Genomic DNA, 24867 nt, shown 5'->3' with positions numbered 1-24867 from the left:
GAGATATAAAAGTATTCACCAGCAAATATAATTGCTCTTAATTTAATTTTATAAGGGCAGATTTGAATCTTGCTTGCAATTGTGAATCTCCAATTCTTTTACTAAATGCATTTTTTTTTTTTGCTCTTGTTTTGTTTTTTTTTGTGGTTTTTGTTTTTTGGTTTGTTTTTTTTTCTTGAACAATTTAATACTCAATGACAGGCTTTGGATGTATACCAAATGTGTCAATCATGAATCTCTGGCAATCTCCCCCGCCCCCCTTTTTTTTTGCCTTCTTGTGAACTCTGGTTCTGAATCTTAATTTCTAGAAGCTGATTTTAGCATAGCAGGCAGCATCACTGCCTGCAGAAGCTTTTCTTAGTATGAGTGCCTGCTGTCACTTGCAAAGGAAAAAAGGACGTCTGAGGACTCCTGACTATTTCCTAGAACAAACAAGCTAAGACGGAAAATAAGCATCTACAAACAGCTGTAATGCAAGACAGTAAGATGCCTCTTGACAGGCCAAGTTCACAATGCAAGCACCAATTCACAAGAAGTTAATTGAGTTACATTTCTTTTTTTAAATTCTTTTTATTTTTTAAAAATATTTATTTTTTTTAGGTGTAGATGGACACAACACAATGCCTTTATTTTTATGATGTGGTGCTGAGGATCCAACCCAGGTCCCGCCTGTGCTAGGCGAGCATTCTACTGCTGAGCCACGATCCCAGCCTGGAGTTACATTTCTGACTCAGGCCATAAACTCTTTTCACCTTTCCATGCCCCATAGTAGGCACTGGGATGTGGAGATGGAAGTCAGCCTGTTAGCTAAGAATTTCACAGACTTTGGGGAAGACAAAAGCACAGTCATCAACAATGGTGTCAGGTTCTCCAGCCATGGGAGATCAGCCACAGGGTTCACAACTATGGCATAGGCAATGAGTGCAGAAAGGGAAGGGCAGAAAGTGCACAGAGTGAGGTGAACAGAGATGGGTACTGGGGAAGCACAAAACACATGCAATGGGTTAGGGAACAGGTGCATGGGGCTCTCAGGTAATTCAACAGCAGGCACACCATGGCTAAGTCAGGAAGGGCAAGAGAAAGCAGTAATATGCAGAAGTGTGACAGCTCCAGGAGAGGGTCAGGCAGATGTTTGTGTCAAGGAAGCCTCTGCTCTTTGGACAACCAAGCCTGAGGGTACAGCAAAGCAAGAAAGGTGCATCTGCAAGCCTTTGGCTCATTATGGCCTCCTACATGCTGCCCAGACCAGACATGGTGACCTCATGTCCCTATCACCAAGTCCTGATGGCTTTCCTCAGAAGCAAGCCTGCAATCTTTCCTCAGTATTCCCACTACTACTATAAATGGTGTGTGGCCATGCCTGCAGGCTCTAGCTCAGATAGCCCAGGTCAAATCCCATCTGTCCTATCCCTCCCAGCCTACACAACCATGATGGAAGCTCCCAGAGCACCCTCTTCTATCTCCCCAGAGGTGCCACCAGGTTCTGAGGTCCACAGCCAAGTGGCCTTAGACAAGTTAGCTCCCTGCTCTCCACTGTAGTTTTCCGATTTATAAAATGGAGATAAAGATAGCACTGACCTCAGAGGATTGTACTGTCCAACACCTACTAAATTTTGCCTTTCATTATTACTGCTTGGTGATTTTGAGCAAGTTAAATGACCTTCTGGGTCTCAGTTTTCTCATCACTTAACATAGAAGTGGCAGGGTAACCATTAGGTTAAATTAGATAATCTGTGTCAAACACTAGGTAAGCATAGTAACTAGGAAATGATATCCAAACTCTGTTTTGATTCAGTCTATTTGATAACAGTTGCTTAATATTTCTTGTCATTCTCCACATCCTTATCTTTAGTCCATAGGATCTTGCAACATGCAGTCCTATTACCATACTATTAACAATATATTATAGGGGTTAACTTATATATTTTGTATTGATTGTGGCTGACGAAAAACTAACCAAAGGAGATCCATGTCAAATCCCTGGAGCCGATGGATATGATTTGATCTGGAAGATAGCTCTTTGCAAATGTAATTCAATTAAGGGTCTTGAGATGTGCTCATCCTGCATTATCCAGGTGGGTCCTAAATCCAATCACTACTGTTCTGATTCAAGGAGAGGGAGATTTGACATTGACAGAAGAGGCAATGCAGTGTGATCACAGAGGAGTGATTAAAGTGATGCTGCCACAAGCAGCCAGAGGAGGCAAGGAATGGGTTCTTACCTTCAGTCTCCAGAGGTAATATGCTCTGTGCATGCTGTGGCCAGGACATCTGGTCTCCAGACTCTGAGAGAATAAATTTCAGTTGTTTAAAGCCTCTTACTTTGTGGCATTTGTTACAGCAGCCAAAAAGAAAATAATACACTATATACAAATATTAATTTTATATTTTGGCTCATTAGATGTTTCATATAAATATAACATAACTATACATTAACACAGAGTTTAAAGAAAGCTAAAAAAAAAAAAAAAAAAGAAAAAAACAAACTACAGGCTGTAAGAGTCAAGGATAGGAATCAAAGATATCCCAGACTCAATCTTAATTCTGACTCCATTAATTGTAAGGTGAGAGACTTCTTGAATATTCTTTTCTCTCTCTCTCTCTTTCACCTTCAATTCTGATCTGTAAAGCAGAGCAATCCATAGGAATAGGAGCAATACTTCAGCTAACATTGAAAAGTGCCTGGGGGGTGTTCAGGGGAGAAGACATTGTCAGCAGTAAACATTGTTATTGACCCATCTTATAGCATAGGAAACTGAGGCTAACAGATACCAGGTGACTTGTCCAAGCTCACACAGCTATTAGGTTTCAGAATTAAGAGCCAGATCTGATAACGTACAACTCCTATATTTCCTGTTCTAGCCTATGCCCTACCCAGTGTTTTACTAAAAACATTTTCAAATATGCAGAGAAGTTTAAAGGGTTTGCAATCATTCCCATTTATCACCCAGACTCTACAATTATCATTTTAGTGGATTTGCCTCATGGCATGTCTATCATGTATACAGACCACTACCCATCCACCCATCCATTCATTTGTCCCTCCTCCCCCCTTCTTCCTTCCTCTTCCTCCTTTTCTCAGTTTCAAAGTGCATACCTTGGAATACTTCCCCTCTAACACTGCAGCTTGCACATCATTAACTGCAGTTTGATATTTGCTTATGGTTTCTCTGTCTATCTTGATGGGGCTGGATTTGCAGAAAGTTAAATGCACAGCATTAAGTATGCTAGTCAATTGGTTTAGACAAATGTAATTGGCTGTGTGACCTAAACCTCTATCCAGCTATGGAAATTGCCAGCCACTTGGGGAACTCCCTAATGCTCCTTCCAAGTCCCATTTCTAGTCATTCCCACCACAAGCAACTGGCATGCTAGTTATTTCACTAAACATCAGTTGTAAGTGTTCTAGAGCTGAAGCTATTTGAATTTTGCTGTGGATATATTTATTTATTTACTTGCTTATTTTTGGTAACAGGGATTGAACCCAGAGGTGCTTAACCACTGAGCCACATCCCAGCCCTTTTTATGTTTATTATTTAGAGACAGTGTCTCCCTAAATTGCATAGGTCCTTGCTTAGTTACTCTGGCTGGTTTTGAACTTGTAAACCTCCTACCTCAGCCTCCTGAGCCCCTGGGATTACAAGAATGAGCCACTGAGCCTGAATGCTGCAGAAATTCTTGTAGACAAAGCTTCTTCCCTCAGTCTGCTTTCTGAGACCAACTCAAGGTGGATGCATGCTCTTTCTGTGGTGAGCAGCATCATATCCCATAATACCAAAACTCCCACTGATGGACTCCTGAGCAGGGTCCAGCTTTTGATGGGTATGGATAAAGTGGTATGAGACATCATGTACAAGTATCTTGGTAAACATAATCTTTCAGTTCTTTTGGTTAAATGTCTAGAAGAGTGAAGACCTGAGCCAGAGGATAGCTTTATATTTAGTCTTATTAAAATGGCCAGACCTTCACAAAGGGAAGGTTTTGTCTTCTCATTAATAAAGAGTACAGGAAAGTTTTTTTGTCACCCATGACACATCTTCATCAGCTCTTGGTGTTGTTAATCATCTTACTTTTTAGAAAAACCAGTGGATTTTACTTATTTTTTCCCTGATTATGAATAATGTGCACATTTTTTAAGGTGCTTACTAGCCATTTAAATTTTATAAAATATATGTTGAAATTCTTGGCTTATTTTTTGTTTTTTAACATTTATTTTTTTATTTTTAATTTAATTTTTTAAAAATTTAGTATTGATGTGTATGGGTAATTTTTATATCCCAAATACTTCTTTAATTCTAGATGTACAATTTGAGAATATGTTCACCTAATATTACCTGTCTATACATTTTCTTAGTATTACATTTTGATGAAGTTTTAATTTATGATAAAATCATAAATAATTAGGATTTTTTTCCTTGAGGAGATTGCCTTCTATTTCCCATCCAAGAATCCTTTGCTTACATCCCAAATTATGGTATTCTTTCCCTAAGTTTTTCTTCAGGAAGTTATGGAGTTTTTTGTTGTTGTTTTGTTTTGGTGTTGTTGTTTTTCCATTTACTCTACAGTCTGTCTCTAATCAATTCTGAATATTATGTGAAGTAAGGCTGATTCTTACTTCCTTCCTCCCTCCCTCCCTCACTCCTTTTCTTTCTTATTTCATTTTTCCTCCATATACACATATCAAAGAGTTCAAGCCTCATTTCTTGAAGACTTTCCTTTCCCTAATGGATTTATGGAACTTCACTTCCGATGAATGAAGAAAGTCTAAAATACAGTTGCTCCCAACCTGATAACAAGAAAATGCCAGGTAATCTACAAAATCCTAATTTTCTTTAGCTTATTTAAGAAAGGAGGCCAAAAGTCTCTGTGTATACCAAATCTCAAAGACAGCCAAGAAACTCTGAAAGGGTGCTACATGCTTTTTTGCCTTTGGCAAAGCAGAAGGCAGTCTCCATAGAAGAAAACACTAATATTGTAATAATTTACTGATGGGTACATGTGGGTACCAAGACGGTTTGGAATAAGTGGAATTTCATCCTCACATGCAAGTTCTTCTCCACAGGCCTCCACAAGGTGCTCATGAGAAAATCAGTAGGCAGAGTAGGAGACTGCACAAACCCCACCAGCATCACCAGGTCTGCTCTCAAAGGAAGCAAAAGCCCCTCAGTGCAGAGGGAGAGGCAGGATGTCCCCTTAAGCTCAAATTCTGTATGCCAGGAAGCCTTACTTTTCTCTTGACAAGGAAACTCCCTCCCACCTACAACCCCTTCTCCAACAAATGCAATTAAGTTTGGCTGTTCTGGGGGAAGAGGCAGATAAACTCAGAAAGACCCAGCCCCCAAAGCCCAAAGGTGCAGTGTAGGCCTAAAGTTAGAACTTGGAACATCCATACTGTCATTAGAAGCCAACCCCCTTCCCTGCCCCCACCAGGTCTCCAGGATAGCACAATGTGAGCAGGAATAGGAATATTGACAACAAAGGTAGGGACCCTAATGGTGGCCCAGGTAGCCCCCACAAGAGCTCTGTTAGGAAGTCAGTGGAGAAGTCTCTTCTTACTATTATATTTTTAGAGAAAGGCTTCTAGAGCAAAGACCTTAGACATGTATGAAATCTCCCCTAACAATGCCCCAGAACCATCACCATCATTGTACTTATACTTAGCACCCTGCATACGTTGATTAAGTTAAAAACTATCCCTAAGAGCTGGGTGTGGTGGTACATACAGGTAATCCCAATGACTGTGGTGCCTGAGGCAAGAGGATCACACATTTAATGCCAGCTTCAGCAATTTAGGGAGAATTTGTCTTAAAGTTAAAAAATAAATAAAAATGACTGGATTGATATTGGCCAAAATATGTTGTTATATGTGTGCATGTGCAAATATGTAATGACAAATCCCACCATCATGTACAACTATAAGGCACCAATTAAAAAAATGTGAGGGGGGGAAAGACTGGGAATGTTTGATTCCCAGTTTAAAAAAAAAAAAAAGTCAGTAAGGCATTTTTCTTTGTTAGTTATTCTCTGCACTGTTATTTCAAAGAATTAATCTTGACCTGAAATATAATGTAGTAATTTTTTTCCTAGTTTAAAAAAAAAAAATGGCTGTACAGAGGGATGACAACTTACACTGCTTGCACAGAACTACAAGCAACTAGCATAGCAAATAAACATTTTACACCTATATATCTCTCATGCAATTAATCAAAATATTTTCTTAAAATTATATTTTATACAACTAAATTAAACAAATGGAATGAAGGATTATTAATCAATTTGCTCTTAGATAAACAACATACTGATGATGACACCAGAAACAAACAAAATTGACTTCTTGACCAACAGTGGGAGCATTCTCTACCAACATAAGTAGGAGGCATTACTGGAATTATCCTCAGAACAGACTTTTAAGGTTCCTCTTAAAAGCCCCTTTTGAATAATCTAGAAGAGGGAGATCAAAAGCACTCCAAACCAAGATACCATCCAATAATCTTTAGGTTAAAATGCAAACTTAGTTTAAACAACAGATTGTAAACAACACAACTCCTGAGGTGTGGAAGCACAAGAAAGAAAGTGCAGGAGGAGGTGGAGGTGGGGGTACCAGGCAATTGCACAGGACTCAGGAGGCAGACCCCTCATGGCCCAGGAATGTGAAAAGGAGCCTGGGGGCATCACACAGAACAGATCCTGACCCCATGGAGACAGTGGCAGTGGTGCAGATGTGGGCAGGCTGCTGGACAGAAGAGGTGAGCAGATGAGGATGAGCCAAAGAAAGGCTTGCCCCCAGTTGGAATTTATTACTTTCTCTCCAGGACAGGGGAGGGTGTGTGTGGCAGGAGCAAGAATCTTCAGTCTTTGGAAAAGAGAGGAAAAAATAGCTCTTGTGGAAATACTGGACAACTCTAGGCCTATCTTTGCCTCTAATTTGCTCTGTGACCTGCAAGCTGACTTCATTTTACTGTTTCATTTGTTTGGGGAAGGGATTATAAAGTAAACACCAAGAGCAAACTCAGAAACTGATAAATGTTGAATAAGTGAATATTGTTTTCAGTTTATCGACTACTATCTGCCACAGACCAGGTATTTTAATACATTCTCTTCTAATTATAACGAACTAAAAACAACAACAACAACAAAAAAAAACTATCATTTAAAAAAATTTTCCTATTTAAATAATGTGGCCAAAGCCTTACATGCCATATGGATAGCTAGAGTATAAAGTTCATCTTTTTTATTCCAGAACATATTTTCTCCTCTGAATGAATCTGGCTCCTGACTCTTTGTTGCTCTTTTGAATAACTAGACATAACTAGCATCCTTCAGCTCTCATGTGTATTCTTTTTCACATACAAAACGAATGATATTTTCCCATCCAAGAGCTACCTGCTTAGTATTAGTGGAAATGCCTTTCTTTTAAGCTATGACCTCCTGTCTCCTCCCCCAACCATTACAGGGACTTTTGCTTATTTTGTAAATGTATATATACTGATATGTGGCCATGTAACAGGATATGAATAATGTGTGCCCAATGGCTAATGAGTGCAGCAGGAAGTCAAAGAATTCATTCTATTTGAAATTCAGTCTACGTGCCCCATTTTTACATTTTTAATTTTTTTTCTAAAAATTAGATTTTTATTGCATATGTATTACCTCCAATTAGGTACACTCTTATAAACTATACCATCTTCTAGGTGCCAGGAAGTATATGTAAAAGACAAGCACAATTTTACATTCTATAGGAATGTATACAAAGACACTCATTAAAACAATAACTCCTGTCCACAAACTGAGTTAGGACAATGACACCATAATACCATAAAGGACTCCCAGAGAGCCTTGACTAACACACACCACAGACCCTCTTAAGGTTTCCCTGACTTGGTCAACATCTCTTCCCTTCACCTTTCATGAGTTCTACCTTGTCTGGTGTCATTCAAGATTTGACCTGATTCTTGCTTCCTTTGGTAATACAAGGGCCAAGGTTACCAGCTTGCTGCTAATGACAGAGAAAACCAGAGCCCAGAATAACAATTTACCAAAGGCTATCAGTGGCTGGTTACTGAGGGGTTGGCTCAACTTGTGGACTGTTTAAAGAAAAGCCATTTCCATTTCCCTTCTTGAACATGGACCAGGTACATGTCCCTTTGTTGCTAGGACACAGGTCATCTTCTTCACAGATCATACGTAGTAGGTACAATAAAATAATAATTTTACAAAACTTTGATTCACAAAGGTTCCTGACTAGAACCTTATGTGCTCATAATCCTGCCATGAGTCTGCTCTAATCTTCTAAAATTAAATATAGAAAATCCTCTAAAATTATCATATATATTTTAAAATGTTTAAAAAATAGTGTCCACTAAACACTATTTTTTTAAATGAAAACTATAAAAGTAGTTGCAATTGTTTTTCATTTTGAATTTTTGAATTTCAATTTGAGTTGAAATTTCAATTTCATTTTGAAATGTCCATCCTTAATGTTTTGGAAATTGTTCTTGAAAATGAATATTAAATTTAAGGAGACAATATATATATTTTTAAAAAGACAGAAAGAAAGAAAAGAAAAAGAAACCACATTGAAAGCCTCAACCTTACCGAAATTATTTACACATTCATGGGAAACCCTCCTTGTTAAGCTTGGTGAGGAGGGTGCCTTCCACAAGATAAACAAACTTCTCCCAGTTAGAAGCAGAGGACAGTCTTTTCTTAGAATCTGAGTTATTCCACAAGTACCAAGAAAAACAACTTACTGATCCCTGGTTTTCAAACTTTAACTGGCAATAGAATATTGTGGGGAGCTTGTTAAAAATCCGTAGTTTGGGGGTGGGACCTTAAAAATTATACTTCTGACATATTTAGAGGCAAAATTTGGTTCACAGAATTTCAGTGTATGTGTCCCCACTCCCGCAGGCCAGGCAAGTACTATACCTCCGGGTACTCAGGGGTGTCCCCCAAGCTTGAGCATGAAAGCAGACAAAACAGGAACCCAGGGGATGCGGTACCACGGAACCCTAGCCCCAAGTCCCAGGGTAAGGGGGACTCCATGCGCCCAAGGTCCCATCTGCCCTGCCCTACCGTCCGACCCTTCACCACACCTGTAGGGCCCGGGCCCACTGTCCTGTGTGTCTCTCCCACGGGTCATGCTGAGGGATGGAGGGGACAGAGAGGGAAGAAGGGGGGCAGAGGAAGACTGGAGGGCCCCGAGAACACAAGGAACGCCACAGCCCTGAGTACCAAGGGGATCAGTGGGATGGAGAAGGACAGGGCGGCGGGAAGTAGGGGACCGGGCAGCTGGCCGAAAGCGGCGTGCCTGCAGGGGTACTTTGCCGGAACAGGGACTCGCGCGGTGGCGGGTCCTGATCGGGTGACCCGGACCTGACCAAGGTGGCGGGATCAGACCGTAGAACTCGGCCGGACGACCGAACTGGTGACGCTGGCCGGCCGGGTTCCTCGGCCCGGCAGCCCCAGCCCCGGTTGCGGGACTGCGGCGCTCGGCCGCACACCTCCCAGCGCCGACTCCTTCGGCGCGAGGCGGCCCGCGCCTTATATACCCTGCTAAAAATAGCCTGCGAGGCCCCTTTCCAATCAGAGCGGGCAGAGTTCGAATTGAGCCAATGGAGAGGGCTGTGTTGGAGAGGCTCGGTCACGCCAGGCGGGGCCGCTGTGTGTCACCTCCCGCGATTGGTCCGAGCTGACATCATCTGCGCGCAGCCCCCGGGCCGGGAGCGGCGGGATTGGGTAGCGCGCGGGGCGGGCGCGGGGCTAGTCACGTGGGGGGAGGAAGGAGTGGGGGGAGCCAGGCGGGGGAGGAGGGGGGTGGCTGGCAGCGGAGCTTTGAATAGGGAAGTTTTGCAGGGGTTACGTTTGCAGTCAGTCCGGTGTTTGCAAATATTGTGTGGGCTCCGCGCGCTGCGGGCTGCGGGAGGGTCCGGACCGGGCGTCTGATTGCCGTGCCATTGAGTTTGCATGAAACTTTCACCTGCGCTCGCGGGGAGAGTTTCGGCTCCGACTCCAGACCGCACACCTCCCTGTTTTCCCGACAGCGGGGACTGTCTTTTCCAAACCGACATGGATGTGCTCCCAATGTGCAGCATCTTCCAGGAACTCCAGATTGTGCACGAAACGGGCTACTTCTCGGCTCTGCCGTCCCTGGAGGAATATTGGCAACAGGTAAATAGAGATTTTCACGTGCCCGGTGCGCCGAGGAGGGAGTGCGCGGAGGCGCAGGCAAGATGGTGTATGCTTGGAAGTGCATCTTTTTATGATTATTATTATTGTTAGTGTAATTTTTAAAAAATTAAAATAATTATCTTAAAATGTCCTTCTGCTGCCTCCGGTGTGGAAGGCGCTCTAAAAGGGCCTTGTCCAGCGTGGAGCAGAGTTGTCATTTGAGTAGAGCGGAGCCGCGATTCGTTGTTCCCAGTGTTTTTGCCGTTCCGGAGCTTCTGAACAGCATCCACCCGAGGGGAAACCCAAACTCCTCGGCCTGATCCCGGCCCGAGCCCTTGGCACAAGTTTGGGGCTTGTACCAGGTCCAAACTCCACAGCTGGACCTTGTCATATGAACGAACTTGTCTTGACGGCCAAGGGATTTTTTTTTTTTTTTGGAAAGGGATTTTGTTTTTGTTTTGCTTTTTTAGTGTTTGTACATACAGTTTTTTAAATCTAAAATTTTGCCAGCGAAACGTAGACCAGGTTTTTCCCCCCTCCCTCTAGGCTATTTTCAGTTTCTTTTCCCTCTTTGGATTTCTTAACATTTGCCTAGGTCTGCCTTATTTTTCTTACCTGCTTCTCTTGTTTACCAGGGGAAGAGGGGGGTGCTGTTTGCACACCAGTGACTTGTCAGTCATATGACAATGAGCCCGTCCTAGTTGCTTCAAGTCTTAGTTTGGGAAGAGCCTCGGTTTCCGGCATTTTGGTGGGTGGGAAATTTGGGCATGGGAAATTGGAGAAACTTAATATTTTCCCGTTCTGATTCTTAGGATTGCTTGAGGGATGAGAGCCTCTAACACTTGACCCATTGTTTTTAAAAAGATAGAAAGAGGGTTTGGTGTTGCCTCTCTGCCCTGCTGTGCTGTTTGTTTTTTGTCACGAAGTGAATTAGCAGATCAAATGTATTCTGTGGATTTCAAAGCCTAGAAAGCTTTGAAGAAGGATGAAATGCAAAGCTTTGCACCCTTCTCATGCCTGCTTAATTGTTCCCGATCCTCTCCTGCCTCCTTTTCCCTGGTCCCCCTCCCCCCTTTTTCCTCCTCAAAGAAGCTGCTCCCTAGGACGTGATTGAAATTGATCTAAGTAGTTTCCTTCGGGCATTTGGGATTTGGGCAACAAGCCAGACTTGGCTCCTGGTGGCCTTCAGAGGCTTTTAAACTCTCAGAGAGCTTCGTTCAGGTCTCTGGTGCTCATCAGCATAATGGAGATTTTAAATTGGCTAGATTATTAAAGTTTAACAAGATCTCAATAAATGTGCTTTCCTTTTTCTTTGGAACAACAATAAAATGTATCGCCGCCTCTCTTCAGAAAACCATAGTATGCATTGCAACTCAGACATCTAATTTTAGGGGGAAAGAGAAAGAGAAAACAATGCCCCCCCCCCCACTCCCGGCTTGCTCATGCTTGCTGCATGAAGAGTCTGCGGGGAGGGGGAAGAATGTGCCTATATCATGACAGGAGGCATATCACTAAGTAAGCTAGAGCCTTTGAGTAGCCTGTGCTCAGGATGGCCTGTGTCCCCAAAATGATTTGTTGTAAAGAGCAGTTTGGTGTCAAAATTTAAATCTGTAGACTTGCCAGTAGCACAGACAACCTTATATGGCCATGCAGGCAACCTAGTGAAAATCAGGGCAGACATAATTTAATCCTAAAATGTTTCCTACCATTTTTCTTTTCCAGTGGCTAGAAAGTTTGAAATGGTGGGGAGAGGGGATGCTGATCTCGGCAGTTGTAGCTTCTTGAAAGGTTGGTTGTGGGGCTGGGGAGGGGCACCCTGTCCATGACACACTGCATGTATATTTGAACCGGGCCCTTATTTGGCTGCTGGTCAGAATTTCAAAAGGAAGTCTCCTTTGGCATTGCGTGAAAGAAATAGGAGTGATGACTCATACAGTTGTACTCTTGGCCAGTAGATAAAGTTCTTGTTCATTGTGGGACTCCCAGCAGGGCCGTGGAGTAATTTCCCCCTTGCATCCTTTACAATAGCAGATGGCCATTCTGGAATTATTCCTCCACTCCTGTTGCTGAAGTCTCTTGTTTCCCTCTGACCACTGTAGAAGTAATTAAAGTTTTGTGGCATACATGGCCCTGCATTTGGGAATGGCATTCTTTGAAAACATACTAGGTCTCTGCTACACAGGAAATGGGTGGTTTCTCTGCAACTCCATTGAAGTCCCTGAATGCAAACGGCTAGTTGCTGTCTCCTCTCTTGAGTGTGGTCCTGTGTTGTCAGTTGTGTCCCTAAGGGGGTCCATCAGAACACCCTGTGTGCTGTGCAGTCTTTTCTGTCTTGTGTGGATACTTGTGGCGTGTGAAAGGTGGATGGCTGGGGCTTTCCTTAGCACACATGGTTCTTGAGAATGTCAGAGAATCTGGTTAAACCTGTTGGGGGGGTATGTGTGGCTGATTTTCTTTGTGTGGTTTACTGGGAGACTCATTAGAAATGTCAACACTTGTAACTATAACAACAAAACAGGCTTAGTGATCATCACTCCTGTGGCCGTTGGTCTAGCATTGGGGAAGCCTAGAGAGGTTTCACCCTCTGCATTTCCTTCTGATTGTTACCATTCCTAGAAATGAATTTCCTCTAACTTTCATAAGGTCACAGATTCTGATTACAGAAGGTGTTCTGCTCATAGTGAGTGACACTGCCACAGTTTACCTGTCCTTTGTTCTTGCATGTTTTGCAAATGTGCTTTTGGTTCCAGTCTTGGTAGTCTTATCAATCACGTGCCTTCTTTCCGTTCATTTTGCACAGACCTGCCTGGAGTTGGAACGCTACCTCCAGAGTGAGCCCTGCTATGTTTCAGCCTCAGAAATCAAATTTGACAGCCAGGAAGATCTGTGGACCAAAATCATTCTGGCTCGGGAGAAAAAGGAGGAATCAGAACTGAAGATTTCATCTAGCCCCCCAGAGGACACTCTGATCAGCCCGAGCTTCAGTTACAACTTAGAGACCAACAGCCTCAACTCAGATGTCAGCAGCGAATCATCTGACAGCTCAGAGGAACTTTCACCCACTACCAAGTTCACCTCTGACCCCATCAGCGAAGTCTTAGTCAATTCAGGAAATCTGAGCTCCTCTGTAACGTCCACGCCTCCTTCTTCTCCAGAACTGAGCAGGGAACCTTCTCAACTATGGGGTTGTGTGCCTGGAGAGGTACCTTCACCAGGGAAGGTGCGCAGTGGGACTTCGGGGAAGCCGGGTGACAAGGGTAGTGGCGACGCCTCTCCAGACGGCAGGAGGAGGGTACATCGATGCCACTTTAACGGCTGCAGAAAAGTTTACACCAAAAGCTCCCACTTGAAAGCACACCAGCGTACTCACACAGGTCAGTCCCCTCATGGGACCTGGGAGGTCGGCAGCTGCGGGGCGCCACTGAATTGCACCAGCCCTGGGAGGGAGCCAAGGCTCATCAAACAAATTCTCACTTCCTAAATTCTGTTCACCAAAGACTTGGTTCTCTTTGGAGTTCAGAGTAGAATCTTACAGGATGGACAATGGAATCAAATGAATGGTTAATACTTTCAGATTAAGCAAAGCAAGAGGCTAGATGGTATTTTCCATGGACACCCAAACCTCCACCCACTCAGAAATCCAGTTGGTCAAGATCCATGGTGCTCATTGTACCAGTGTACATGTTATGTTGGGTTGCTCCTCATTCTTTGAAATGAAATTCCAGGAACAGGACAGAGGGTCCCTGGGCAACGTGGAGTGAATTAGTATTGGTGGTGAGAGTGTGAGTGAGAGTGTGTTCTGGAAGCATCAGTATTGATCAGTGGTGTTTACTGAGAATATCTTTGTGTCATACAGCCTTTGTTTTCTGATACCCCTTAGCTCAGCAGTGACTTCTTAATGAAACCCCACAACTTAGATGAAAGGTCTACAAATACCTTGAGGATGTTTAGGATCACTGGTGAAGAGTCACAGACAGTTTTGAGCTGGGAATGTTCAAGTGCTATGAATTCTTATCTTACCAACAGGAGAGCAAATTGCTGGGAGATGAAATCAGGGTCTTGAAAATCAGGCTTAGTGACAGAGCTAAGAAGGGGACATGGGGAATCTGTCCCAGATTTACTTTAGCTTTCCTCTTTTATTTTTTTATTCTCAGCACTTTTATTGAACTCATATTTATAATTTGACCAGGCAATGAAGTCAACTTGGTCATTTGATGCCATTTAGAAAGTGATTCTGAAGCCTTGGAATGAGATTTTCCAGAAACTCATGACTTCAGTGTTGTAGACTATAGAAGGTCCCAGAGGAAACTACAGAGACTCATTCCTTGGGGAAGTGAGTAAGGAACAAAATAGTGCTGGAGGGAAACAGTTTCCATGGAGAAAGCAATAAAACTCTGCCCTGCACAAGGCTGTGGGACCAGTGGGCTGACACTTCACCTCCCAAGTATTTTGCCAGCCTGAGTAATTGTCATTGTTATATGTTGACTTGGATTTTGCTAGCATGGCCTTGGCCAAACCTGGGTCCCTGAAACAACAGTTAGAAGCCTGAGGCTAGGTCAGGAGAAAAATTCTGCTTGTTCCCTTTTGAGCTCCAGGTATGGTCCCTAATTGAGGGCCCTGGGACTCTGAGCTTTCCTCCCGCCACCACATGTGTTGTCGAATGCCCCTCCCCTCAGCGTGTCAGTGAAGTCATGGCGCGCTTGTCATGTGCTCTCTTCCCAGGAGAAAAGCCTTACAGATGCTCATGGGAAGGGTGTGAGTGGCGTTTTGCAAGAAGTGATGAGTTAACCAGACACTTCCGAAAGCACACCGGTGCCAAGCCTTTTAAATGCTCTCACTGTGACAGGTACGTGCATGAGGGCTTCCCTGGAAAAGAAACCTAGGGCTTTGTGAGTGCCATGACCAGAGCAGGGTGGGTGTTCCTAGACCTCTGAAGGAAGCCCACAGTTTCCTGCCATTGGTTGACATTTCTTTTTAAGCCTAAGGCTCTTTAGAAAGCCCCTGGTCTGTGAACAGTCCATGTTAGGAAGCACTGTACTAGATGTACGTGAGCACAGAGTGACTTCATGTGTTCTTAAGAATTGGCCTGCAACAGTTTTCAACTTTAAAGAATTAGAAATGAGGTTAGTTCAGATTTTCCAAAGAACTCCTGATTGGAGACCTTCTTAGTTTGCCTTCCCAAAAGTTAGGGTTTCCTGTCCCTGAACTTGGAGGCCATTCCACCTTTCCCTCCAGAGGGGTCAGGTTGGGGGTAGTACAGGAGAATGAGTGAGACCTTTGGTGTATAACACAGCCAGGGAGGAAACCTAACTTTTTTGCTTCTGATTTACCCTGCAGGTGTTTCTCCAGGTCTGACCACCTGGCCCTGCACATGAAGAGGCACCTCTGAGGGAGCAGAGGGGTGATTCCTGTAGGCTAAAAGGCTTCCAGGCTGAGAGAAGGCCGTGGAAGGAGGGATGCGTGTTCCAGCCAAAGCATGCCATTTTGCACCTATCCAGTTGCCTCCAGGGCCTCTCTTTTGAAGGTCTTTTGAGGGCTAAAAAAGTCATGTAAGAAGCAGCATAGCACCCATGGTGCATGGTGTTTGGGTGACCCTGGACTCGCCACTGGTACCTAACCTTCTGAGAGGCTCCCGAGCCTTTGCTGTGAGCATGCGCACTGAGAATGTTAATGGTTGGGTTGACTGTATGTTGAGGATCTATTACTGACTGTGTGATGAGGCAGACTTTTTTCCCCTTGTGGTAGCAAAACTGCAAGAGATGGAAACAAAAAGTTGTTTGAATGTTTTGTGTGTAAGGAGTATACCATGAGATGAGACGACCACCAATCATTTCCTGGGGGGTGTCTGCACCTTAGAAAAAAAACAAAAAACAAAGAAAAAAAACAACACAAAAAAAACAAAAAACAACAAAAAAAAAAAAAGGAAGAAGAAGGAGGAAAAACTTGGAGGGTGGGAGTGGGAACTCAGGACCCCAGAGCAGAGGGTGGTATGAGCAGGGGGAGCCCTGTCCCCCTTCCTGTGTGAGAGGAACTTATGGTGTCTGGTGCAGCTATTAAATGTGCAATGTGTCAAGTAGCTTGTTTTACTTGCTACAACAGAGCTCATTTGTAACCCATTGTATAAGCTGTATTTACAAATATAACGCAATGATGATTTTTTTCCTTATAATACAAAAAGTCATGCATGGTCTGGGGAACTATATGCTTTTCCATTTTTAAATCCGGACTGCAATCTCAATTTCAAATAACAAGCAGCTCAGATACAATTTGTCTAGTACAGTGATCCCTAGCTACCTGGGCCTGGCAAGACATGATTTTCCCCTTTCTATTTTGTAACACTCCCCTTCCAAAAAGGTGTTGTGCAGCTGAGGATTATTTTTTAAATGATTCTGAATTTGAATTAACTTTTTGGAGAATTTTATGATGCCCTTTGAAGAAACTGGACATGTGTCAATTGTCTAAAGGCTGGGGCTGGAAATTGCTGGTCTAATGTTACATTAGGCTGAGAATCTACAATTTTTCTTAGATGGGTGGATAGAACCACTAAAGCTTGGAAACTTTTCCCATGCAGCTGTGTTTCTCTTATTTATGCCTTGAGGACTCATTCTGGTTTTCTAGCTGTTAATGCACTGTTGACCTTCATAATGGTGCCTTATGCAAGTGACCCCTTATGTAGGGGTCTCATACAGGGGTGTGGGTGACGCATGCTTTATTACGGCTCTTTCTTCACCTGGCAGTGTACTGTATCAATGTATAATAGGGAAAAAAGAAAAAAAATAATAAACCTCTTTTAAGGTCCTCCTTCACAAAGACAAATAGATGCGAACTCTCTTGACATGTCAGTATTCGTTCAATATTTTAGACAACTTGACCGTCAGTGTTAAAATGGAAAAAAAAAAAAAACTTAAAAACTCATGCTAATTGAAAAATCTGACCAATTCTGCCACCTCAAGACTTTCACATAGACCTTGCACAACAATTGTATAGATTACACACCGGCTGTATTTAATATGTAATGTTTTCACACATATTAAAGATACAGAAGTATAAAAAATGTCAATGTATTTGCTTAAAAGGCACAAGTTTCACATATCTATCTAGCTATCTGTTGGTAATGCAGAAAGTATGCTACTTTTTTTTAAAAAAAGTGGGCAGAATTCTTGTGTATGTATATCTGTGTGTATAGTATGTGTATGTGTGTGTATATATATATATATATATATATATATATATATATATTATATATATATATAGATAATATATAAATATTTTTTTTAAGGAGAAACTAGAATGTTTAGCTAGAAAATTCTACAGCCTGTGAAGAAATATTTCAAAATGGCCATAAAGGAGGTAAAAATGAAAACTATAACCTAACTTTTATAGAGGCTTTATCTTTAATTTAAAGATTTGCTGAAGACTCTCTTGGCATTGAATCTATTCCAAACTGCTGACTTTGCTTGCCACTGTCAGCGAGGCTGGAATTGAACACCTTTGGCCATTCACAAGAGGCAAGAACAGAATACCAGCACACCATTTGGACTCAGACACACCAAGGTTTTGATTTGAATTTCAGCCTTATTAGAAGATCTAACCTAAGAGTAAGCTAATCACAGGGATTCTTTTTTAGAACACTTTTTATGCAGATGAAACTATTTTTTCCAGCATGTGGATTCTCCCATTTTCTCCAAGGAGTAATTTCCCCGAATTGGCATACCACAGCATTGACAGCTGATGTTTCTTCCAGCTGCTAGCCTGTGGGTGTGGATCTTTTCTTTTTGTGTACACACACACACACACACACACACACACACACACACACGAGTCCGGCTGGGCTGGTATTTTGTTTTCTTCCTGGAAATGAGCAGTACTTAAAGCTCATATAACTGGTTTTTTATCTGGGCTGATGAATACATTTACCTAAAAACTTCTTTAATTTTGCTTAGGGGGGAAATGCACTTTTCATTTGGCAGTTCAAAATCTAAGCATTTGATTTGCTGGGTTTTGGAAAATTCCTTTTTTGGCCCTGCTGTGTGCTTAGCCATAACAATTCCATTAAGCAAGAAGGTAAACAAAAGACAAAAAGAAACTTGCACTGGCTTGTCTCACTTATGAAACACCATCAGAGTTGTTTGACAGGGTGGGGCTGGGTGTCATATATGTCAATGCCTGTAATTTTCATAATAAGCAAGTACATAAAGAAGTACATTCTGTTCAGGTGATAACTGAGCCTCAATCAAGCAGAAACTTTTTGCTTGAAATTAAAAAAATTTCTATTAGTGAAATTTCTTTTTGTTGTTTTATGTTTTTTTTTTTTTTTGGAAGCACCCTGTTATCTAAAGAATCTTTGTAAGATTTTTGTAAAATTTTGTTTTACAAGATTTTATTTGAAATTGTTTTTTGCAAGATTGTTATATTTCTGTATGAATGTATTTTTTATTGGAATAACATAAAAGAATTCTTATCAGCATCTGAGTCTGGTTTTTTTTCGGGGTGGGAGGGAGGGGGTTGTTGAAGTGAATTCCTGCCGCATTGCTCACCCTGGCTTCCTCTGGGGAAACTCCATTGTGCAATTCTGAGAGCCATTTGCCTACCTCGGTGCCTTCCCACTGTCCCAGGAGCTGGGGGGAGGTAGCTGGTAATGCTCCTTGAAATGCACTGAATGCTCCTCCCCAAATTCTGATCAGAATAGCCCTGGGCTCTGGGATGGAATAGGAAGACACTTGCTGCATTTCATCTTCCTGTCATACAATCTAGGGGACTGTATAGCAGAAGCATTGTCTGCTCAGTGACAAATTCTAGTGGCTCTCTTTCTACATGTTCCTGCTCCATCCAGTAGTCCTGTGCAGGTAGCAGTTAGAACTAGATTCCTCCTGGGGGCCCATCCTGGCCACATATCTGGCAGAGGTGTGTCTAGAAAGGGTAAAGGTGCTGGGGTTTGACAGAGGGATGCCAAGCCAGAAAGCTTGCTTCAGCCCACTCTTCCTCCCATCGCCCTTTGCTGGTTGTCTTTGTAAAGTTGGATAGAAAGTAAAAAATCACCTCGTTGCCGTGATTTTGTATTTTATTTATAAAAGACCTATAGGAGGCATTAAATGTAGTTTGTTTGAAAATAAAATAGGCAGTTCTTTGTCTTTTAGAGCAATATTTTTTGTGAGTAGCTTTAGATGTCAGTCTCAGTTTTGCTTTACTGAATGAATCACGGCAAATTGATCTATCTAGGAGTCCATTTTCAGATTACATTAAGCCAATCAGTAGTGATAGGGTAAATCGATGTTTCCCTGGGAACAAGCTTCTTCATGTTGTTCTTAGCTCCATAGTAAGGATGGTCTCCATTTTGGTAGTACAATCATTCACTGCTCTCCTTTGTAATAGATTTTCATCTTGCTAAACATGTGAGGTGTATGGGAGTTGCTGTTCATTCTATAATTAGGGAGGGGAAATTTTAATCCACCAGATTAGGAATTTTAGAAAATTCTTTTTTTCTATAACCATAGTAAAAATATCAGCCGTTTGAAAAGAGTTGCATCTGGGCAGGGCACAGGGAACAGATGACATTTTTGTCAGAACTCATGGGTGTGTTTCATTCCAAAGCATATGTCGGGATGACTAACAGTTGGATTGCCCTGACTCTACAGTCTAAATAAAGTCTTGATAATGCATTCCCAGTTACTATTAAGACTTGACCGCTTTGTCATGCAAAGTCTATGCTGAACAGCTCAGTTATGTTCAAATAAGGCTCTGAAGAATCAGCTGCAAACTTAGGATATTTATAGAAGTATAAAAAATTTCAGTCTGCTTAACAAATTTTTGAAAACCTAGCTACAAGGAAAGAAATATTCCTGCTATAATAAGCTGTATGCTTCTAGAACATTTTGCCGAGGTATGCTGGGCCTCAGTTTGCTTATTGCTAAAATAGTATGGGCTAGGTCACATGTATCTAGCATCTTCTATAGCACTGCAATTCTGTGGTCTGTGAGTATAGGGTGGACTTCAAATTACATGGTCATGTCTTCAGACTGCTTGGCTCAGATGTAGAAAATTTTTTTGTGTGTGCTATAGGAGAAGGTATTGTTAAAGAAATTTACTCTAAAAATGGAAAATAGAACCTTCTCCAACTGCCCTTTTACCTTTTAAGTTATTCAGGCATTTGATGCTTTATAGTATGAATTTTTTAAAATTAAACTTCTTTCAAAAGTGTCATTTTAGCCATAAGCAGATCCAAAGTCTTATGAGTTTCCTCAACTCACCAATCCCATTCCATATTCAAGTTGTGGGATATGCTCAGAAAATAATGGAGGCAAGTAAAGTTCATAAAGATAGTAATATCTACTACCTACTTTTTAGGCCTCAGTCGGGAATTGGGAGGCTCACCCCTCCCCCCATATATTTTCACATATACATGTGGATACGTGGTACTCCAGATAGTTGGTGTTAGAGCCATTTCCCAGATGAGGAAAATTGAGACTTCAGGAGATCCTGCCACTTTGCTGAGGCCACTCAGCTGGGAAGCAGCAGTCTCTGTTCTAGTCCAGTTCGTGAATACCAAAGATCCTGTTTTTAACCATCATCCTACATTGTTTCCTGCCTTGCCCAACTTCTCAGGAAAGGCTTTGTTCAATCTGTAGGATTCACCTTAAAATCATGGTACTCTCATGAAATGGAGACGAGATTTTTTACAATTCAGAAACACTCAAGTTATAAACCACGTTATAATCCTAAGAAAACAAAAGTAACTATTCTGAATTGCTTTCAAGATATGAGACAGATGGCACGTATTTATTTTTAATGTTTAAGAATATAGAGAAGCAATTGGGGATGTGACATCCTGCATTAATTGGCAGGAATCACCTAATGTACATAGTTGAGATACAAAGAGAGGAAAATTGGGCCCATGCCTCACACAAATGAGGCAATACAACAAAGTGTATTTAACTAGATTTATTTTATGGCAAGGTCTTTCTGTTTCACTCTAAGTAATTTTAATGAGAATTCTCCAAACGTCTGTGAATGAGAAGAGACAAAGAGAAGAGCAAATCTGGGTCCCACATGTCCTGGAAGAAGCCATGCTGGGCTGATCAGTCACTGAAGAATCTTCCATTAAAGACACATTTAACCAGAATGCCCATTGTCCATGGGAGGCCTTCCAAATTTTGGTTCTAAGCTTTGCACTTACTTCCCCTGACAAAAATCTCTGTCAGGAAAAAAAAGAAGTTGTCACATGATCTCTGGAATTGTTCCTTAAATTAAGAGCTCCTGATTCAAAGCAGACATGAACAATTAACTTTTTTTCTTTTAAAGCTCCAATGTGTAAATAATGGACAATTTTAATTATGGCACATGCCACCATTTTCCTAAGATTTGTCCCTTGTTGATGACAAAGCATATTTATAAGTGACTTGCATGTATCACCTCAGCATCGCTCTGTTCCCTTAGATTTCTTAAGTTTCACATTACCACATTTCATTTGAGTTGTGCAAGATAGTTAATGACATACACTGACATTATCAATTAACTCACTCTGAAACCAGGCAGCATTACCCAAGTGTCATTTTTCTGTTTGTGTTGGTAAGGAGATGTGAAAATAGGATAGTAAGATGGCAATAAAATGCAGCATTGCGAATCTTCCCTAGCAGACAGGAATTTTAAGAATCTCTCCCTATCATCTCCACCTTCCTTCCTACAATTTAAAATCCTCAGCAAAATAGGGTTTTTGTTCAGAAGCTCAACAAGTAGAGCAAGCTGGCTCAATGTGTGTATGTATAGTTTTAATTTAAAAAACTAATTCCTTCTAGTAAAATTGCCTTTTGGGCAAAACTTCTTTTCTTATTTTTATTTTTTTAATTATTTTAATTATTAGCACTGTACTAATGGAATTCACTGTGATATGTCTGCACATCCTGTTGAGGGTCACAGCCAGTCGGATTGACGCATGGCATTCTGCCAGAAGGGACTGGTTGAGAGGTGATGCCAGCGAGCCATTGAGATGATGATGGTTATGTTAAGCTATGTATTTAGTTGTATATGGACCCCTGCTGTCTGGCAATAGGGTGGCTCTGGGAATAGGGTGGTTCCTGCTCCCTCGGGCACCGGATACTCTCAGAGCCAGGGGAGAGCAGGGAGAGTTCCCGGGGAGTGTGCGTGGAGTGCTGGTGGAGTTCGGGCAATAAAGTTTCCTGTTTGAACACACAAGTGCTTTGTGGTGGCTCAGTGATTTGTGCCCAGCCAGACTGCAACATCCTATACTGTGTGCTGATCATGCCCATCCACCCTCCTTTCCTCTATGTGCCCCTCTCTTCCCCTCCCCCACAGCACTCTTCCTAGTCCCTGGAGTCCCTTTTCATTTCTTTCTGCTCTCCCTCCTCTCCCTGTCTTTAGAGAGCCCCCCTTCATCTGCTCTGTACTTCCACCAGGTTGGCTTGTTGGTTTCCACAAATGAGTGAACTCATATGTTATTTGTTTTTCTGTTTCTGGCCCATTTCACTCAATATTATGTTCACAAGTCCCATGGGTGTCGCTGGATTAAGGGATTTCATTCTTTGGTGATAGCTGAGTAATATTCCATTGTGTAAAAACATCACATTTTCTTTTCCTTTTACGTGATGAAAGGCCTCTGGGTTGATTCCATATTTTAGCTATTATTAAACAAGAATGCTTCAATGAACATGGGGTACAAGTGTTGTTTTGGTGTAAAGATGTCAGAAGACAATACACAACTAATCAACAAATACATGAAAAAATTCAAATACATGTTGGGTATATACCTAGTAGCAGCATGGCTTGGATGATATGGTAGTTCTATTTCTGGTTTTTTTTTTGAGGAATTTCTGTGATGTTTTTCATAAAGGCTGTCCTACTTCCCTTTCCCACCAACAGTGCACAACAGCTCTCTTTTCTCTTATTCTTGCCAGCATCGGTTGCTTTTTGTCTTTTTGAAGATAGCCATTCTAACTGGGATGAGAGGAAATTGTCTTCTGACAGTTGTCTGTTTAGTTGTTTAGCTCTTTTTTTTTTTTTTTTTTTTTTTTTTGGTACTGGGGATTGAACTCAGGGGCACTCAACCACTGAGCCACATCTCCAGCCCTATTTTGTATTTTATTTAGAGACAGGGTCTCACTGAGTTGCTTAGTATCTCACTTTTGCTGAGGCTAGCTTTGAACTTGCGATCCTCGTGTCTCAGCCTCCCAAGCTGCTGGGATTATAGGTGTGCACCACCATGCCCAGGTGTCTGTTTAGTTCTTTAGGCCATTGGTCGGTTGGTCTCTCTCTCTCTCTCTCTCTCTCTCATAGGATCTGGATGTCAATTCCTTGTCAGATGTATCATATGCAAATATCTTCTCCCATTCTGTAGGTTGTCTCTTTATCCTGTTGATCATTTTCTTTGCTAGCCAGAAGTTTCTTGATTCAATGTAATTTCCTTTGTCTATTTTTACTTTAGTTGTCTATGTTTTGGGGATCCAATCTAAAAATATTGTTGCCTATGCCAATGTCTTAAAGTGTTTCTCCTGTGTTTTCTTGTAGTCATTTCATAGCTTCAGTTGTACCATATAGGTCATTCATACATTTTGAGTTTATTTTTTTGTAGGTGAAAGAGAGGCATTTAATTTCAGTCTTCTGCATAGACACAGCCAATTCTGCTAGCACCATTATTGAAGAGACTATCTTTTTTTCTACCTCATGTCTTAGAATCTACCAAAATAAACTGACTGCATGAGTGTGCATTAATTTCTGGAATCTTTTTTTTTTCTCCCGTGGTTTGTATGTCTATTTTGTTATCAGGAACATGCTGTTTTATTAACTGCAGCTTGATAGTATATTTTGAAGACAGGTACGGTGATGTCTCCAGCCTCGTTTGGGTGTTTTTTTTTTTTTTTGCTTTGTTTTTACCAGGATCATTTGACCATTCTGGGCTTTTTGTGGTTCCATATGAATTTTAAGATTTTTTTTTTTATTTCTGTGAAGAAAGTGACTGGGATTTTGATGGGATTTGCATTGAATTTATAGACTCTTTTGGGTAATAATAGCTGCCTTAACAATATTGATACTTCTAATGTCTCTCCATTTTTTTGTGTTCTCTATCATTTCTTTCATCAGCCTTTTACAATTTTTGTTGCGGAGATCTTTCACTTTTCCTGTTAGGTTTGTCCCTAAGTATTTTATTTCTTTATATTGTGTAGCTATTATTATTGGGATTCTTTTGTCATTTTTTTCCAGAAAGTTCATTATACTTTTGTCTAGAAATGCTACTGTATTTTTTTTGTATGTATATTTTGTATCCTCATACTTTACTAATTTTTTTTTTAAGTTCTAACAACTTTTGATGGAGTAGTTAGGTTTTTCCTATGTGTAGAATCATGTCATCCACAAACAGGGATAATTTAACTTTATCCTTCCCAGTTTGGATGCTCTTTATTTCTTTCACCTGCCACACTGCTCTTACCAAGACCTCCAGGACTGTATTAAACACGGATGGTGAAAGTGGGCTTTCTCACATTGAAAAACCAGCCTCTATCTCAGAGCAAAGCTGTCCAAGGAAGGGACATGGCCTTTGTCCTTGGAAAAACCCACAGAGCACTCCTAGGCACATTCCCACCCTGCTAAGTTGTTTATCTACAGGAGAGATCTGCTGCGCCAGGTGTCCCTGACTCAGTCAGGCTAGGTGGGGATCCATAGCAGCCCCCTAGCAGCCACCAATCAGCA

At 41.6% G+C, this 24867-nt stretch overlaps 1 protein-coding gene across 1 annotated transcript; it reads left to right on the top strand.

Annotated features, from left to right (window-relative positions):
* The first annotated feature begins 9836 nt into the window (after window positions 1-9836).
* Window positions 9837-18637, top strand: Klf6 (Kruppel like factor 6). Its single transcript, XM_015495149.2, has 4 exons — window positions 9837-10170; window positions 12971-13544; window positions 14893-15016; window positions 15508-18637. Exons 1-4 carry the CDS (start codon window positions 9967-9969, stop codon window positions 15557-15559), a joined length of 954 nt encoding a protein of 317 aa, XP_015350635.1. The 5' UTR covers window positions 9837-9966; the 3' UTR covers window positions 15560-18637.
* Window positions 18638-24867: the final 6230 nt, after the last annotated feature.

This window comes from Marmota marmota, unplaced genomic scaffold (genome assembly GCF_001458135.2).
Source record: "Marmota marmota marmota unplaced genomic scaffold, marMar, whole genome shotgun sequence".
In the NCBI taxonomy this organism is placed as follows: Eukaryota; Metazoa; Chordata; class Mammalia; order Rodentia; family Sciuridae; genus Marmota; species Marmota marmota.
This window is presented reverse-complemented; position numbering and strand designations above follow the sequence as displayed.